Raw genomic sequence first — 18,056 nt, 5'->3', positions numbered from 1 at the left:
GCATTAAACCCAACCTCAGATCAGATAACATAAAATTATGCGTCTATAAAAGTTGCTGGGATATAATCGGTCTGTGCTGTTCAGGGACCAGGACTTTAACCCTTGTCAACTCCATCAATGCCGGAAACTTGGGGTGATGTTAATCCATCAAGAATGACTCGGTGGTGTTTCTTGCTCCTCACTAAGCTTACTCATGGAAACGACTTAACTTGAATTCAAGCGGGGTTTTTCCTTTAGTCCTTCCGACGGCCGAATTTCTAGCGTTGCGCGAACCAGAAGGCCTATCACGCCATGCTTGGCCCACTCCCTGCAACGACATCAACCACGAGGAGTATAATCGACCACGGTGAAACACCAACTAGTCTGGAAGGAAATAACGACCATATCCGGATTTTTGAAGCCCGGCGTTTCTCGTAGTTAATCGCACCTTTTCGTAGAGAGTCGATCTGCCGAATCAGCGACATCACGGATATTCTCAGATCGCCCTCGTATCACGCCATAGGGCAAGTATCTGATCTGCTCATCAACCAGTCTGGATGTTATCCTTCAATCGTAGAAACGTCTATTTCCATCATTCTTCGACCCCGCGGCGGCTCGGTGCGCTTGGAATGCGACAGCCAGCCTGCGTCGATACGACAAGTAGTCGACACATACCCCGCAAATATTGCGCAAGCCCAGCACGGATAATCGGATGTGAGGATGGCTATATCTGGTGTTGTATCCCTTCGCTTTGGGGGGTTATACTCTGAATGAAAGCCCACATCTTGAGAAAGCCAGCAGAACCAACTGAACAAACCCGAAGAATATGGCACCATCGCTCACTGAAACCGTCTCTTTGCGCCAGGCGCCAAAGGCTACTCTCAGAACTGATGGTGGTTTCAACAAAGAGAACCTCATCGGCTATGGGGAGGCCTACCGTCATGAGAACGAGCTGAAGGGGACGACGAAGCAGCCTCCCGCCTCATTCCCCAACTACCTCCCCGTGTGGGATAATGAAACCGAGAGGTTAACCCAAAGGCATCCTGAATTACTGTCTTGCCAACTAACCAATGATACAGATACCCCCCTTTGACAGACTTCGAACACTATGATCATGGCAAGGACGCCGATCCTAACTTCCCCGATCTCTTGCCCGCAGGGAAGGCCGACGTGGACCACCTCACTCCCACGATTGGCAGCGAGATCAAGGGCGTCCAGCTGAGTCAGTTGACCAAGGAAGGAAAGGACCAGCTGGCATTGTTCGTTGCGAAGCGTAAGGTCGTTGGTATGTGAAATATGCTTCTATCCCAGTATCATATTTGGAACGTCCGGCTGACAGGCCTCAGCCTTCCGCGACCAGGACTTCGCCCACCTCCCTATTGAAAAGGCCCTGGAGTTCGGTGGTTACTTTGGTAGGCATCATATTCATCAGACCTCCGGCGCCCCGAAGGGTTTCCCCGAGATTCATTTGGTGCATCGTGGCGCAGACGACACCAGTGGCCAGGACTTCCTGGCCTCCCGCACCAACTCCATCACCTGGCACTCGGACGTGACATTCGAGAGACAGCCCCCCGGCACTACCTTCTTGTATCTGCTCGATGGACCGTCGAGCGGAGGTGACACACTCTTCTGCGATATGGCCCAGGCCTACAGACGTCTGTCTCCTGAGTTCCGGAAGCGGCTCCATGGACTGAGAGCAGTTCACTCGGGTATTGAACAGATTAACAACAGTCTGAACAAGGGCGGAATTGCCCGGAGGGAGGGCATTACGACCGAGCATCCGATTGTTCGCACGCACCCGGTGAGTGACAATAGCATTGGAGGTCTAGTGCATATCTGACAGTATGGGATAGGTTACGGGAGAGAAGGCTCTTTACGTGAACCCACAGTGTAAGTCGTGAGGTGCAAACTTAATCTTTTAGTTTTTACTAACAATAACCAGTCACCCGTTACATTGTTGGATACAAGAAGGAGGAATCAGATTTCCTGCTCAAGTTCCTGTACGACCACATCGCCCTGTCCCAAGACATCCAGACCCGTGTGAGATGGCGCCCTGGCACGGTTGTCGTCTGGGATGTAAGTATAATGCTCTAAAAAGGTCTGTCCAAATGCTAATTCTTGATAGAACCGTGTTGCCGCGCATAGTGCTCTATTCGACTGGGAAGATGGACAGAGACGCCACTTGGCCAGAATCACACCTCAAGCAGAGCGTCCGTATGAGACACCGTTTGAGGGTTGAAGGTCTAAACTGATATATGAAATGGAATGTCATGGGTATATGAGATGTAAGGTATCTTTTCTTTAGCTAAGATGTTTTCAATGAATGAGATAAATTGAATGTTGCGAGCATATTAGTTGTGATTCGAGCAACTTATACGTAGTGATTCTTGTTCTCCTCTGTTGAGTTGAATGATTGCTTGAGCGGCTTTGCGAAGGAGCCTAGCTCTCTATACCTATGAGCATAAAGCATGAGTTCATTATGATGATGGCCTTGGCCACTTTCCTGGCAGATATGACGTTTCCCTCTACTTGTATATGACTCAGGGTTCTTCAGGTCAATGGAGAATGCAAACATCAACACTCAGAGACATCATTCCGCAGAGCCATGTCGACCAACAATCCGAACCCCGTCATGGCCAAACTCCTGGCGTCGGGGGATTTCAGTGATCTCAAATTTACTTGCAATGGAGAAGAATTCAGTGTTCATAAATCTATCGTTTGTGTACAATCCTCTCCCTTAAAAGCGGCAATTCAAGATGGTTTTATGGTCCGTCTTCTTACAAGCACAAGATACGCGACGCACAACTCATTTGTTCCTTAACTACAGGAATCGCAGACTGGCATGATTAATATGGACAGCTTTGACCCTAGAACTGTGAGACATTTAGTTCAGTTCTTATATACCGGAGGCTATGATATTGAAGATGAAATTGCTAGCGATGCTCCAATCGAGGAAGGTAAAGCTGTCTTGGAATCTCTGATGAGTGGATTTATCAATATAACTCACTATAGCCTTAGAAAAGTCCAGATTGAGTATCAGCGAAGACGAAGAGGGGAGTTCTGAAACTCCAGCAAGTTTGCTCAGGCGGACTGCTGAGATCTCCCTTCTCGGCCATATCCGAGTAAATTCTATCGGTGACTACTATAGGATCGAAGGATTTGTCTCACTCGCAAACAACAAGGTCAGGCAGTTACTTCAGAACGATACCACCGGGAAATCGTGGCTTCCCAGCCTCCCCATTGCAGTTGAAGAAGCGTCACGGTCAACAGGAGACAGCGAGGTTCTAGAAATTCTGGCTGCGACGATCGCAGAGAATATTTCTGATGTCTTACAACTGGACAAATTTAAAAATATTGGAGTTATAACAACTTTTTCAATTACAGTCTTCCAGAACTGTGCCAAAGAGATTCGAGCCTTGGAAGAGGCGAAGCAAGAGGCGGAAACACAGCTAGAAAACAAGAAACAGTATCTTGAGGGCATTTTGCGTTGCCAGAAATGCCGTTCCAAGCAGTTATATATTAAGTCCTGGTCTGAGGAAGGACAATTCACACGAGCTAACTAATTCGCTCTCGTCGTCTTCTTATTTCTCACTATCATGGTATTCTCCAGTCAAAGTCATCAAGTTTTGGCTCCTTTGTGGTTTCCCTCAGTATCAGCAAGCAGTAATCAAAGTATCGCTTTTTTCTATTTGTTTTATATGAGATTTTCACCGTAATGTCAGGTTAAGAAATCGGATTGAAGCCAGTAACGGCTGTGCTGCCTATGAGTTCCTCTCATCGTTCTTACCTAGCCGGCTGGGTGGCGTGGTAGGTAGGTAAGTACCTGGGTAGTTTTAACATCTCCGGTTCATGATTGTCGTCGACAGGGAAGTCATTCTACATATCAAAAGTTTCATGCATCCGGGTGGGCTGTCACGGGCTGGCTGGCAATGAGACATTCAAGATCTGTATACGACACTATGAGACTGGAACAAGGAACAAGGTGGTTAAGAGTACTTACCAGCATCGTAAGACAACGAGCTCCCACGGTAGAGTGCATAGGATGTGGAGCGACTTGACTCCATGCATCCTAGAATAAAAGAGAGCCGCGCATCCATGCCTTCCATGCTCATTTCTTCAGCTCATACCGATGCATGATCCCCACCCTCCACTCGCGAAACCTCCTCGCGGACTCCGGCAACATCTCATTCCTGTCCTGCAGGACGCCAGCAACAGCCCGAAACACCGCGACTGGTAACCGCAGTTCCTCCAACGATAGCGGCGACGGCTTCCCGCATTCCGGATGCAGCATCTCATCAACGTCCGCCACGCTCTGAAAGAGCACCTTCATAGCGCGTTGCGCAGTGACACTGTGGTCTGCGCCAGAATTCGAATATCGCAGGTCTGGGTTGAAGACCCAAAGCTAGACAGCTCAGCACCAACTCACATCATATGTATTAGGTAGAGTCCTTACCAGTAGCCCATTCTTCTCTCCGTGGTGGAGGACAAATCTCCGGGCGCTTTCGCGTTCGATGAGCTCGAGGAGCTGCGCAGCGACGACGGTCTCGGCAGAATGGCTCTCCCATGGCGCGGGGCTGCTCTGGTCCAAAGGCGTCTGCGCGGAGAGACTTGTCTTGAACAGTCTCCAGCCCTGCGAGACGGGATCATCCATTCCGATCAGCGTGGCGCACGCTGAGCAACGGAGCTCTGTCTGCGACGAGTCTCGAGGTTCCTCCGGGGCCTAAAGTATTTATCTATCAGCAATCTGAGAATAGCGGAATATGCATCAAATACAGTCAAATGAATTCAACGTCTACGCAACTATTTGTCTGCCAGACTACCTAACCGCAACGACACGAGCCCACTCATGTACCTCGTTATAATCACGTCAATCCCATACCTCTGGGGATAAGCCACGAAGACCGAATCAACGAAGAAACAGCGAGGCAGTCCGGCCTCCAGACCGGGACGTCTGGAAATGCGGCATTTGGGGAGAAGAGCAACGGAGGCGAAATCCATCTCGAAGAGGATAACTGCCGCCGACGCACCGCCCCCCAAACACCACACCGTATCCCAGACGCCGCGCGAGTGTCAAGAGACCAGACACTGTAGCTCTAGGGCAATTGTATCGAAGGCCATACCATGGAGGAAACTGAAATAGCCTCCTTCTTTTTTGCCCACTCGCTCTGTACCAAAAAAGAAAAGAAAAGAAAAGAAATTGGAGGGAGAAAGCCGCAAAGGTGTGCAATCCTCACCTGTTTCAGACCCCGGCAATCCATCCCCGAAACCAAAAACGTCGCTACATCCACGAGCACCGTCCCGGCCGCCGCAACAACCCGGTTCGCAGCCCCGTACCCCTTCACCACGGCACTCTGTTCCTGCGAGAGATTCCCGCTAGCGGGAGCCGGCTCCTCGATGGGATCGGGCTTGTGGCAATGCCAGAAGTCCATCATCTCGGCCCAGTTCCCACTGGGCAGATCCTTCCATACCCAGCCGTCCGGCGCGGCGCCGCCCCCAGTCTCCTTCTTCTCGGGACAATCGAGAATGATGTTCTCGCAGACGCGGCAGCGCAGGCGCGTCGACGGGCCCATGTTTGTGGCTGTCCAGGGAACGAAGCTATCGAGCGGTTCTTCGTGGGAGAGAAGTGGCTCGGCCGGGTTATCGTCTATCTGCATTCGGTAGGAGTATTCGGGTGCTGTCTTGGGGGCTTGGGTGTGCGGTGAGCTGGTGGTGGTTAGGGTGCGCCGTGCGGCTTCGTTGACCCGCGCAGGGAGTTTGATTGTCTCGGCTACATGGTCGAACGGTTCCGGAAGGGATACAGAAACTGCACGACGTGACTCGGACAATGTGATTTTGGGGAATATGTTTTTCGCTTGTATGGTTGGAGATAGGGAGATGTAGAGCGTGATGTGACGGATGTTGGGGAGAAGCTCCGCGTGTAGGTAGAGAGGGGGAGTCTCTGTCATGGAGACTGCTTCAAGCATTGTGGTAATACTCTCTATGCTGGTTAGTAGGTCTGGTCGGTATGTGAGGCTCATCTGCCTCGGCAGAGGAATGGTTGTGGCATGGGATATGTTGATGTTTGTCAGTTGGATGGAAAGTTGCTCAGCACCAGTGCAAACATGACAAACTACACTTCTGCTTCTGCCTCAGGCATAAACAGTGATGCCTTGTATCCTACGGACCTATCCAATCGAGTCAAGAATAATTTTTTTAAGAATAGCGCCTTTAGGTACTGTGACGAAAGAAACACCAAAACTCCTATAACGATGGACGCCACCCAATGTATTACAAGAAACCGCCCCAACCATTGAACTCCTCGGCGAATTTCACCGCAGCCTTCAAATAGAACGAATCCGGGTCTCCCCAAGTGGCCGCCGCCTCTCGGAGGGCCCGAATAGCCTTGACGTAATGGGCATCAGTCGCCCATTCACTCTTGGTAGCTTTCGTCGCCGTCCAGGTCCAATCCCTTCCACCCAGTTCATAATTTCTCACGGCATCCAAATCCAACTCCGGCCGGAGCTGCCCGATATACACCGCCAACGTCATCAACCACCACTGTCTGATCAGCGAGAGCTGGAACCGGCCAGGGATCAGCGGCAACAGTATGCGGACGGCATGGCTGGTGGTTAGGACATGGACTAAGAAGAAGTCGTATTTCTGGGTAGGCTGGGAGAGCGTAGTGGTAAGAAGAGCGGCCGCTACCTCCTGGGTCTCACGGAACTGTTCCATAGGGTTGCTGATCTCCCACGCATTCCAGTGGTGGAGAAGGTCAGCCTCGTGCTCGCGGAAGAGGGTCTCCATGTTGTGGTCACCCGGTGTGCCGAAGAGGCCGTGGAAGCGCTTGTCCGCGCGGACTTTGTCGAGGATCTCAAAGAGGGAGGTCGTCGAGTACGACGAATGTGCCTGGGAGTATGACGGGTCGTCAAAGTACTTGTGAATGTCGCTGTAGCACGTCGCGGTGAGTGCTAACGCCTCCATCGCGACTTCGCGGCTGGACAGCTCGAATGCATATCCCAGGTGGATAAGGGGATGGCCGACTGAACTGGTTAGTTCTGGTGGATTGAGCGTATAATGCATTATACGCAGGGAGACATACGGTCAGCGATCAGAGAGCTGAAGAGTGGCTGTCTGCCGGAGTACAGGTAATTCTGGACGACTTCTTTCCAATCATACCCGTGGCGGACAAGCTCATCTTCGAAGAAGTCCACATACGCACGCTGGTATCTAGTAGACGGTCAGCCGGCTTCATTATACAGGAGAGGATACAACATACTCTCTTTCAGCCAGATAGTCTCGCCAGTCGTAAGTATTAATCTCGTTTGGAGAATCAACCCACGGATCCAGATTCTTGCTTTCGGCCTCATATGCACGGGTCAATTCATTGGCGTCCGCACCTTGAAGGAAAGCGGAGGCGATTATCTACGCCTGTTTAGCAATTTCTTCTCCATCTATCATCGCACCATTGACATACATGCGGCACGTGGTTATGGAACTTGCGCTCGTTCCACAGAATGGCATGGTTGGCGTGGTTGAGCTTCAGCAGATGCTTCAAAGCTCTGGCGGGTTTCTCATGCGCCGTGTCGATCTCGTAGATCTTCACAGACGGAAGATCCAAGAGCTTCCGATCACTCCAGGGGATCAAATTCTTGAACGAGCGAAGAAACGAGAACGAGATCATGATGCTATAGTTCGGCTCTCGCAGAACCGCTCTTTGTTGCGCCACCAACCTCTGCACTCGAGTGAGTCCCGGGTGAGGTATGATATACCGACAGCCGAGATGGAGAGAACAAGGCAATATGAATATATAAAAAATGTTCCAATCGAGACCGCAGCACCGTGCAGACAGTACACGTTTGGAGTCAGGTCAAGGGCAGGGAAGATCGTTGGAGAAAGTGTGGGGAGAGCAATTAAAGTGTTGGGAACGGCAGCCGCGGTGGCCTCAGGCCACCTATGACGCAATCCATTCGCGCCTTCTATCAGAAACAATTCAATTCATGCCATTATGTCTATCGCGTCTACTGTATACAGATATATATGTATATCGAATCCTCCTTGATTCCTTCATTTGGCATCCTGAGCCGTCCCGTCTTTGGACGGCCTAGCCTGTTCCACGGGCTCGTTACTGCCCACCGCGATCTCGCCGGACAGCACAGAAACATCAACCCGGGGACCGGTGAAGTTTTTGCGGCCATCCACGATCCATTGGAAGGTTGAGATAATCAGTATGATACCAAATGCGGCAACACAGTAGTCTGTTGGGAGGCATCGTCAGCTTGGGTTCCCACCATGGCCGGGGGCCGTGTGCTGGAGACTTACTCATGTTGCTACCGGTGACAGGGATACCCGGAGGGAAGAGGAACAAGACGGTCGTGAGCGAGATATATGCGAGGGCAATCTAGTTGTAGTTCCGTTAGTGTGATTCGTTGAAACAGGATGTTGCATGTCGTACCATGTTGACCGTCCAGCCCACAGCGGTCGGAAGCACAAACGGCCGCTCGGGCAGCATATTCCGACCACGTATGCAGTTTATTGCGATGGGGATGCCGTAGGAAATGTTAAGCATCACCACAGACGAAGAGATGATGGCGTTGAACGCGCTGGTGGGCATTAGCCGCGTGGATTCACGTCTGGATGCTGCGACCCACTCACCTGGAAGAGCCCAGGAAGATAAGCCCGAAAATGATCACCAGCGCATTGGTCAAGTACAGGGCGTTTAAGGGGACCTTGAGCTTGTCGTGGACCTTGCTGAAGAATGGAGATGCCGGAAGGCCTCCGTCTCTGGGTCGTATCAGCATCTTCCGTCGCGGTCTGACGGGGGACAATTACCTCGCAAAGGCGTAGATCATACGGCTGCTGGTGGCCATGATAGTGGTTGTTGCGAACAAGATGCAAACCAGTGGGAACCTTCGATAGTGAGCGACGTACAGATCCGAAGACGGTGGCAGTCAACATACATGAGGAGACATATCGCTCCGGCATTGTTCGCCGTTGCGTTCTGGAAGATCTGGAGCAGACACCCAGCGGTGGAGTCAATGACCTGGTTGATGTCTCCAGCGACGAAGAGAAGCACGATCAGGAAGACCAGTCCGGTGAAACATCCAATGGAAACGCAGTAGATCATGATCCTGGGGCCAACGACGGAGGCATTTGGGATTTCTGTCCACATTAGAACGAATTCTGCCAAAAGTTCTTGGTAAGATGTACCTTCGATCATGTGTGCTACGCCGTCCTTTCACTAGTTAGCTAATTGATCGACAGAAGTTACCGGGTGACGTACAAAGCCAGTAAGACCAAGCCCTCCTTGGAGCAGCTAGAGCACCTAGGTCAGAATGGTATTTGATATTTTCGATCGGTGACATACCCCGAGAAGCCAGGCAAGTCCATCCGGCCCTAGATAAGGCTGGTTAGCATGATTTCGATCTGGAATCGACAGTGCACATACAGCCGGTAGTGTTGATAAACTCTCCAAACACAAACCTACGCACGTTAATTGTCGTTCTCGGCGTAGTCATTAACAGACCACATACTTTCCAGAGTTATAGTTTGGGGACGAGCACGCAAGCAGGGTAATAGAGATAATCGCGAACCCCGAAATCGACCAGATAACTGGCGCCGTCAGCATATCCATCAAAGGGTCGACGACGGATGGAAGGACTTACAGGCACTCTTAGTAACCAACGGCAAGGCCTTGTTCATGAGCGAGTTAATGAGAAAACCAATGACATTATAGCCGATATAAAGCAAAAACTGATGCCACCGCTGCGCCTCATACGTCTGAACACATGATTAGCCATGGAACAGTGCGATTCAGTTGGGCCGCATACCGGATGCATCAAGGAGATAACCCCCAGGATGAGTTCGCTACTCAACAGGCCACCGGTGGCAGTGAGCGCAAGCTTTGATAGTTGTCAGCGTACGCAAGACCATAGGTCCATGCTACATACCCAACCCGAGACATTGGACCAGCCAGTGATCCAGGAAAGACTAGGTACCCATTTTTCCCAAGAAACTGAGGGGATATATTAGCAAGGGCGCGTCCAGCCCACAAGGCGAATTACTCACTGACTGTAAGCGACCGAGTTAGCCTTCATCCAACCGTCCTGTGCTAGAGAAGAAAACAACATACCTGCCACCCAGTGATACTGTCCTCCCGCGCTAGATCACCATTAATTAAACCGCACAGCCGGCCTCGCCACTAGTCGGTACTCACGTAGGATACGCGGACAGGAACTCGGCCAGCGACGCCGCGATGGAAAGATTACAGATACCGGCCGTAACCAGACCTGCCAAGGCATTAGACACCACGATCAAGACATGGAAGTCAACTGCACGCACCCCAGATAACACTGACACAGCCCCCCGACGGCAAACTGAGCGACAGGCTAGCCGATAAAGCTGTCCATGACTATGCGGGCGAGGTTCAGTTAGAGTTGATCGGAGCCAGGATTCAGGATGTGGTTGGATTTAGTCCAGCGACGGACTCGCTCGTATCTCGCATGTCGTCCAATGGCCGGGAGGTCTAATTGCGGGGGAAGAGAACCTAGCACATACATTGAGAATGGCAAAAGCAAGACCTAACATGGAACTGTGGCTCGATCAGCGAGGGCATTCCTCCATAAACAGAAAAGACAGAGCAATATACAGCATGGAAAAGTTCCGATTCAATTCGGCCTTGTGGCCCATGGCGGCCAACTGGGCATCATCATCGCTCGGAAAGCCCTTGGTCGTAGACATTGCGGCGTCAACCCCGAGATTAGGAGGTGGAAAATCGTTCCGGATACAGTGATTCGAATGAAAATAGGGGTGATAGGGGGAAAAAGCAGCAACGAAAGGGAGAAAACGAAGTTGAGGGGATATGAGGGGATCTAGGACACCGGATGAAGCACGAGAAGCAGCAGTCAAGCTTGCAGGTTATTCCCGCGCCACCAGGAGCAGAATGGCGTGCCGATTGACTTCATCGGACGCATAAGAGCGCATTCTACCGAACTGACTATCAAGCCCTGATCCACCTGGGGGGAGGATATGCGGGGAAGAAGCAGTCTGTTACCTAATGGACATGGGGTAATTCCAGCGGAAATCAGTCCGCTCGGGCACACGATAAGGGAGGGCCCGCTGGATGATTTGTCGAGAACACCGAGAGCCAGCAGAAAGCGCCGGTGGCGATGGATCCCCTAGGCGGAGTTTAGCAGGTACAGCCCGTCCGTCCAGGCGGGTAATTGGGCGTTCCAGGGGATGTGGATGGGGCCGAAGCTTGTCTACTCTGTACAGCAGTGATAATACGCGTGTGTCATGGATTCCGGCTCGGAATCGCCCCGATCTCGAGTTCCACCGACTGATAAATGAAAGAGTAATAGTAATAACATATCATCAAATGTATATACATATGCACAAGTCCTCCATCTACTCCTTCGCCCCCGTTCGTACAATGTAATCCTCATCCTCCTCGCCCACATCGCCGTAGCCACCCTCCTGCCGAGGTCCCGATGTAGGCCCATCCAGCGACGAGTCCGAGTCTCCGTTCGGGACCGCCATGAGCTTATTCTTCCCTTTGCCCTTGCCTTTCGCGCTGGCCTTACCCTTGCCGCTCCCCGCGGGAGCATGATCCCCGTTCGTAACCGGCCCACCAATGATGTGACCATCCAGTTCGTCCCCGACGTGAAGCGCCTCAAGAGCATCTGCAATCGTCTGCGGGGCCTGTGGGCTCGCCCCATCCTGCTTCTTCTTATCAACCGACTCAAATGACTGGCGGATCCGCTCGAAATGTTCCAACTCCTTTGCACTGCAAGTTGTCAGTTATCATCTCAATTCCAACACCGGTAAGGCGGGAACACATACCTGACACTAGGCACCAGCTCGTCCTGGGCCTGGCCAAAGTCTTCTTCGGTGACCATCACCGCGACATCTTCCGGTGTAGCAAGGTGGTCAAAGAACCACGCCGTGCTCACCGGCTCCCCCGGGAGAGCCTTGATCTTCTCATCCACCGCAGTAGCCTTCCGTGTGATTGCCTTCAGCATTGCATCGGAGCACAACGCATACAGGTCCGCACCCGTGTAGGTAAGGGGCAGTCGGTCAGCGACCCGGCTCAGCGAGACGGCCGGATCAAGAGTAAACTTCCTCGTAAGAGCCTCCAGAATAGTGGCCTGCTTCTCATGCGTGTCAGACACGCCCAGGTAAAGCATCTTGTCAAAACGTCCCGGGCGGAGCAAGGCCGTGTCCAACAAGTCGGGACGGTTGGTGGCGCCGATGACGAAGACACCACCACTGTTCTCTTCACCCCCGTTCATCCCGTCTAGCTCCGCCAGAAGCTGACTGACAATCCGATCCATCACACCGCCGCTGTCGCCTTGGTTTCCACGTTTCGGAGCAACGGAGTCCAGTTCATCGAAAAAGACAACGCAAGGCCGAGCATCCCGGGCGCGTTGGAACACGCGACGAACATTCGCCTCAGACTCTCCAATATACATGTTCAGCAACTCGGGGCCCTTGACAGAGAAGAAGTTCAGAGAGAATTCAGTCGCAATGGCCTTGGCAAGCAAGGTCTTGCCGGTACCCGGGGGACCGTAGAACAGAATACCACTCCGTTTCTTCATACCCTTGGCGAACAGCTCCGGCCGCTCCAATGGAAGCTGGATGGTTTCAACGAGAGCATCCTTGACGTTTGTAAGACCACCAACGTCATCCCAGCTGACGTTAGGGATTTTGGGTGCGCCGATCGAATCAGCAAAGTTCTTTCTGGCGGCCTCAACAGCAGTGTCAAAGTCAGCCTTTGTGACACCTCGCGCAGCATCACCGCCAGAGACAATAATATCTCTGACGCTGACCGGAGCATCGGGCGACTGCTTGCTTGCAGCTTCGGCCAGCTTGTCCAAACGAGCAGTTCTAATCGAGGCTGCGCGTTCAACAACATCCACCAGGTCCCCCGCCACAAGAGCTGCCGTTTTCAGAGCGACGGTGCCGAGATCAACATCTGGAGAGAGCTTAATGCTTCGCTCACATACCGCATTCTGAAGGATGCCCTCACGCTCCTTTTCTTCCGGGGCCGTCAGCTCGAACTCGTGTGTAAACAGGCTACGGATGCCTTCGGGGATTTGCTCGACGTCAGTTGTGGTGGCGATCACGACTCGGGCGTCGGCGACAATGTCAGACATCGCGGAAACGATTCTATCGGCGGTCAGGACCTCGATGTGTTTGATAAGAAGGGCCGTGCAGTTGGATCCGCAGTGGAATGCACGTTCTGCCCTTGCTTTCAAGTACGCCTCAGTCTTGACATCACCGCCGTTCGCACCGCCCTCCGTCAAGATGTCATAAGCATCGATAGGGAAGGTATGAAGGCCGATATCTGCACAAGCCCTAGTGGCAACGGTCGCCTTTCCAATATGCCTCTGCTGCGACCGTAGGAGAATGACAACAGGTTTCATCCCGAGCTGGATTGCACGCGGGCTAGTGGCCACAGACATCAGATCGCGGATGCGTTCTTGTAGAGGGGAGACGTGCGTCTGAGACGATTCCGTGATCAACCCGTGAGGGGTCGGGACATCGCTAACGGACTTGGGCACCGTCTTCACTCCCAGCCAGTATTCCCATCCGTTGTTAAGGATGCCAGGGACCCTACTCACATCACTACCAGCCTGGACCATTCTCGTAGTGGCCGAGTCAATGATGGCCGAACCGCCCCACTGGTTCTCCGCCATTTCATCGGGATCATCCAACGTACTGGGAACAACTTGCCCTACACGGAACCAGGCAACACCAACTTTCCTTGAGCCTGCACGATCCGAGTCTGACACCTGACCCAGTCGCGTGGTGATATCTTCATCCAGTTGGGAACCATCGTTTGCGGCAGGTCCGGCGAAAACAGCTCTACCAAGGCTTTCATCAACGCTAATCCCCACCAGGTCTCCGCTTTTGAGAAGGCGTCTTTTAGACTCGAAGTATTGCTTGAGTCCCGCAAACAAGGCCGGCTGCAGAGTCCGGTCCATGGAAAGTGGCGTGGACACCTTCAGTAAAGTCACCTCCTTCGCCACCGGGGGGCTTCTAGCGGAGCTTGCCTTCATCTGGTGCAAGAGACCAGACTTGGCACCACCGCTAGCATTGGCAAATGCCATCGGAGCTATCCGCAGATACTTCGGATTGTCGAGGTTGTTGAGGAGAAGGGGAGGAACGAAGACCGACGGAGTCAGACGCAGCGTAGGGCGTTGGGAGATACTCGGACGTCTGTCGCCAGATTGGTTGATGGAGTAGCGAGGTTTCGCGGATGGAAGCCCCGGCAGCCCGTAGATCTTGACGGCACGCCAGTCGCCCGAATCCTGCTCCTGGTCATGGAAGCTTCCTAGCTTGATCGAAGCGAAAATGTTCGTCTGAGGCTCCTCAGAAACCTCGACTCGAACCCAATCCCCGGAGAAACAGCCAATCTTCGCCAGCGTGTTGATGTCTACGAAGACAAATGACTCCGAATCGTCATCTTCCCGGGGTCTAGGATGAAGGAGATCATTTGGAATAGCACGCAGGAGGCCCTCAGTCTTGAAGACCTTGCCGCCACCAGCCCGGCCAGCACGCATAGTAGCTGAGGTAAATGTGGACGCAACAGATCCTGGGGTGTGAATGCCGTCTCCACGTCTGGCCGCACGGGGAGTCGCGGCGGTCATGCCGGACATGACGCCGGATGGCGCTTGCGGGAGTTCGGGGGCGCTCAGAGTGATCATGTCTTCCAATGAATCGTCCGAAGAGTCACTTGTATTTCCTGTAGAGCCATCCGTCTCCGAGTCTTCCGCAGCCGAGGTGGTCTCCATCTCAGTACTATCCCCGGCGGGTTTATCTTCCGCTGCAGAGTAGAATTGCTCGTTGGACGTGTCGTCGGCCTCGTTCTCCGCAACTTGCTTGAGCAACCCCGATCCAGATCTCAGGCTTCGCTGGGTCCGGTTCGGGTGCGGACGGGCCTGGATAAGGACAATCTTGGTGTTGGGCATCAAGAGACCCTGCGAGACGGGTTCGCAGAAGGAGATGTGCACGGGGGGCGGGGGCGCGTAGGTGATCGGGTGGGGAGGCAATGGGAGTGGCAGCACATCACCAGTATGGACCACCTTTTGTGTCCCCAATGCCTCGCGGACAGCAGCCGTGAGGCGCTCCTCGGCCTCTGCAGCGGCTTTCTTGGAGTACTTTTTCGTCTCCAGGCTCTTGCCGGTCTTGGCCCACAAGCCATTCGGGCCATGCAGACTACTAGTAAAGCCACCCCCGAATTTGTTCTGAACGTCATCATGATTTCTCAGAAGGTTCCGCTCCACCGTCACGTAAACCGTGTCCAGGTGGAGGGGAACAACGTCCAGCACTCTAACCTCGATAGACCGCTGGGCCTGAAGGCCGTGTCGCGTGGGGTCGAGCTTGCTCAAGGCTTGTACAAACGGTTGCAGAGAGTCCGCAGCGTCTGGGAAGATGACCGTCGAGGGCGGAAGTGGGGAGTCGTAGGCACGGTCCTTCGATTGGGGGCGAACCGGAATAATAGTCCAGGCAAGGTCTTCAACCGACGGCTGCCCAGGGAAGTATGGCGAAATAGCAACGTAACGTGTCTCATCCTCATCTCGATTTCCTATGGTGATACAGTTTAGAACCCAACCGGACCCAAGCGGACGGGACCCCGCGTGGTTCTGCGAGGTGCACCACTTACCAGGAAACAGGTCATTCACGAGGTCATCGGAGAGCATCCCAACACCATCCCGCAGCTGATTGTCCAAAGACAATCGCGCAGCGATGGGAGCTCTATTGCGCAGACGCCTGCGACCAACATTCCGTCTCCGGCGTTTGGACAGACCGGCATTCAGGTCGCGGTACTCGCCGTCCATAATGAGTTCCACGCGGTCGGAGGAAACAGGAAAAGCGGGCAATGGATCAGGGGAACTAAAAAGCCAGCGGATGAAGGATCACAGCGGGAGGAAACAGAGTGACGATCTAATCAGGGCGTCATGTTCTTCTCCCGGACTGTCTGAGGGGAGGATGAGGAGTTGAGGGAGAGAGAACGAGGGGAACTCCAGAGCCGTGATGGAGAAAGTCCGGGGGAGGCAGAGTCGTCGGTACCGCCCGCGCTTTCTGCCTCCCGAAGCCGAGGTTCGTCCACGCCGCGTCACGAGATTCGGGAGCTGTTATTGGCCTTGGAGGAAGTATTCAGTGACTCGGTCTACTCAGTTGTTCTAGGACTACGAAGTGAGGAAATCTATTTCGAGATGTATTGTGATCAATATATTACGGCAGTACTTCCGTGGCGCTGTTGATATATGTACGGAGTAATTGTCAGTGACGGCGAAAAGACCACGGTTGTGCGTGGTCTTTAGATGTAGAAGCGTGGTCTTTCCGCGCCCCGTGTTGGCGCCTTGAGTATTCAAGGCAGGCTATACCGAATTTGTTCTAGGGCTAATGCTGTGGGTTACAATTATCGGGCGTTTTCATATACTCGGCGAGCACACCAGATTAGTGGTCAAAACATATAAGGCCGGGGTGTAGCCTCGTAGATATACAATATTGGAAGTTCTCCTGTATTCTATTGCCTGGAACGTTTTTAAGTGTGCTACTCTACCAAAATGCCTCGAACCAAAAAGGATATATCACAGGACGTGGATTGGAATACGCATTCGTTAAGGTTCGGTATCGTGTTTTATCGCTAAAACTGGTGCTTATAATTATGATAGCATCCTACTTTATCTTCTTTAATAGGGGGTAGTAGAGCTGTCGTTTATGCTTAAAGATGTACCTATACGTACTTGATTTTCTAGAACGACTGTGGACGTCCTCTTCGGGACACTGCTGCTTTAGTGAGGGCGCTCGGGGTCTGCTCAGTGAGTCACGTGTACACTGAGCCGCTCACCCCCATCTATGTTGTGCGGGTGGTTCATCCCTCCCATCTCTTTATTTCCCCTTGCCTTCCCCTTCTCTGATGGAAACAGGTCGATCCTTTATCCATTTCGCTCTGACTGACTGAGCGCTGTTGTAAGGTGGCTATCGTCATATCATGTTAGACTGCTCAGGTGACTCAACCGTTATAAGAGTCACTGTTAGTTCTATCTCCTTCCTTCTTCTCCCCATGTTTGTTATTCCCGTCAAACCGCTGCCTAGATAGTTGAGAGATGAAGAGCATCTTCACTTCTAGATTGAGCGCCATACAGCAGTTACCCCTCCTGCGAGAGGTACAGGATGTCGCCGAACCGATGATGCCGGTTACCAGTAGCCGTGTGGGATGTTAATCTACTAAGTCCGTCTCAGCTGCTCAGTTCTACTCTAGGTAGATACTAGGTCCAGTAACCTATCCGTATTCATATTCTCTTATCAGTGTATAAATATACTGATATACTATGATCCGGGGTGCAGAAGAGGCTGGGTTAGACCCCGTATAAACCTCAGGTATTGACAGACAGTTTTCGTTGGCCAGTCGAGTCTCTCCACAGCGAGATTCTGCCGCTTTCCTCCCTTAGAGTGCTCAAATTGCACACTAACATTGCCAATATACCCCTCTTGACTTTTCCTGGACGGTTCTCCACGAAGCCTCCTATAGGGAAACGCCGGAATCCCTAGGGCATATTCTTGATGTCGTCAATAGTACAATGAACAGGAAAGTCAAGGCCACGATCCCCCATAAGCAAGGCTATGCCGGACAGAGTAGCGGTGACACAGTCGGTTTTGTTGTAGGGACTTGCGCTGCCCTCGAAGAGCGTCCTGCACCGTCCTACCAAGAAATAATGTCTTGCACGAGTCATCGGACAGGTTGTATTGGCCTTTTCGGCTGCGTAGTAGCAACAGTTGGAGGCAGATCGGGTGCACTGCGACCACCAGGCGGTTCTAGGCGCGCCACAGTCTTCTGTGAGATCAAGGTCGACCGCTGCGGCAGGGCAAGCAAGTAAGGCAAGAGCAGAAAGAGCAAGTGAGATTTTCATGATGAAGCAGATTCTGTCTGGTAACGAAGGACGTTGACACAGGGAAGAGGTGTTCTTTATAAAGTATCCTCGCATAAATGCGGAGATTTCTGTTATAGATAGCTAGAACGGATAACACGCAACACCTGCTTATGCCGAACCTGGCAAGCATACGCGATCCCTGTAGGTGGCTTATATCAG

At 52.5% G+C, this 18,056-nt stretch overlaps 6 protein-coding genes across 6 annotated transcripts; 1 reads left to right on the top strand and 5 right to left on the bottom strand.

The window, feature by feature from the left end:
• The first annotated feature begins 313 nt into the window (after nucleotides 1-313).
• On the top strand, nucleotides 314-2,307 carry BDV59DRAFT_47115 (TauD/TfdA dioxygenase family protein). Its single transcript, XM_073696461.1, has 6 exons — nucleotides 314-1,005; nucleotides 1,059-1,264; nucleotides 1,326-1,780; nucleotides 1,833-1,869; nucleotides 1,922-2,055; nucleotides 2,105-2,307. Exons 1-6 carry the CDS (start codon nucleotides 806-808, stop codon nucleotides 2,216-2,218), a joined length of 1,146 nt encoding a protein of 381 aa, XP_073552381.1. The 5' UTR covers nucleotides 314-805; the 3' UTR covers nucleotides 2,219-2,307.
• Nucleotides 2,308-4,087: 1,780 nt separating this feature from the next.
• Nucleotides 4,088-5,942, bottom strand: BDV59DRAFT_197896 (HECT-type E3 ubiquitin transferase; the record flags this gene model as incomplete). The annotated part of the gene is made up of 3 exons (XM_073693032.1): nucleotides 4,088-4,381; nucleotides 4,433-4,699; nucleotides 5,214-5,942. The coding sequence occupies 3 exons, from the start codon at nucleotides 5,940-5,942 to the stop codon at nucleotides 4,088-4,090; spliced, it is 1,290 nt and encodes a 429-aa protein (XP_073552380.1).
• A 209-nt stretch (nucleotides 5,943-6,151) lies between these two features.
• Nucleotides 6,152-7,831, bottom strand: BDV59DRAFT_168100 (questin oxidase family protein). Its single transcript, XM_073688030.1, has 4 exons — nucleotides 7,433-7,831; nucleotides 7,235-7,380; nucleotides 7,058-7,185; nucleotides 6,152-6,998 (listed from the first exon to the last, which is right to left on the bottom strand). Exons 1-4 carry the CDS (start codon nucleotides 7,637-7,639, stop codon nucleotides 6,247-6,249), a joined length of 1,233 nt encoding a protein of 410 aa, XP_073552379.1. The 5' UTR covers nucleotides 7,640-7,831; the 3' UTR covers nucleotides 6,152-6,246.
• A 134-nt stretch (nucleotides 7,832-7,965) lies between these two features.
• Nucleotides 7,966-10,961, bottom strand: BDV59DRAFT_47096 (GABA permease GabA). Its single transcript, XM_073696460.1, has 19 exons — nucleotides 10,604-10,961; nucleotides 10,513-10,546; nucleotides 10,297-10,366; nucleotides 10,172-10,244; nucleotides 10,088-10,116; nucleotides 9,906-9,970; nucleotides 9,786-9,857; nucleotides 9,621-9,735; nucleotides 9,489-9,567; nucleotides 9,404-9,438; nucleotides 9,323-9,351; nucleotides 9,239-9,271; nucleotides 9,166-9,190; nucleotides 8,916-9,117; nucleotides 8,788-8,865; nucleotides 8,611-8,739; nucleotides 8,411-8,558; nucleotides 8,278-8,356; nucleotides 7,966-8,213 (listed from the first exon to the last, which is right to left on the bottom strand). Exons 1-19 carry the CDS (start codon nucleotides 10,693-10,695, stop codon nucleotides 8,023-8,025), a joined length of 1,578 nt encoding a protein of 525 aa, XP_073552378.1. The 5' UTR covers nucleotides 10,696-10,961; the 3' UTR covers nucleotides 7,966-8,022.
• A 391-nt stretch (nucleotides 10,962-11,352) lies between these two features.
• Nucleotides 11,353-15,978, bottom strand: pex6 (AAA family ATPase peroxin 6). Its single transcript, XM_073688029.1, has 3 exons — nucleotides 15,623-15,978; nucleotides 11,797-15,544; nucleotides 11,353-11,740 (listed from the first exon to the last, which is right to left on the bottom strand). Exons 1-3 carry the CDS (start codon nucleotides 15,795-15,797, stop codon nucleotides 11,362-11,364), a joined length of 4,302 nt encoding a protein of 1,433 aa, XP_073552377.1. The 5' UTR covers nucleotides 15,798-15,978; the 3' UTR covers nucleotides 11,353-11,361.
• Nucleotides 15,979-16,694: 716 nt separating this feature from the next.
• On the bottom strand, nucleotides 16,695-17,971 carry BDV59DRAFT_168092 (uncharacterized protein). The gene is made up of 2 exons (XM_073688028.1): nucleotides 16,893-17,971; nucleotides 16,695-16,784 (listed from the first exon to the last, which is right to left on the bottom strand). Exon 1 carries the CDS (start codon nucleotides 17,949-17,951, stop codon nucleotides 17,514-17,516), a length of 438 nt encoding a protein of 145 aa, XP_073552376.1. The 5' UTR covers nucleotides 17,952-17,971; the 3' UTR covers nucleotides 16,695-16,784; nucleotides 16,893-17,513.
• Nucleotides 17,972-18,056: the final 85 nt, after the last annotated feature.

The sequence above is a fragment of the Aspergillus ambiguus genome (assembly GCF_047715705.1).
Source record: "Aspergillus ambiguus strain CBS 117.58 unplaced genomic scaffold BDV59scaffold_2, whole genome shotgun sequence".
NCBI lineage: Eukaryota > Fungi > Ascomycota > Eurotiomycetes > Eurotiales > Aspergillaceae > Aspergillus > Aspergillus ambiguus.
This window is presented reverse-complemented; position numbering and strand designations above follow the sequence as displayed.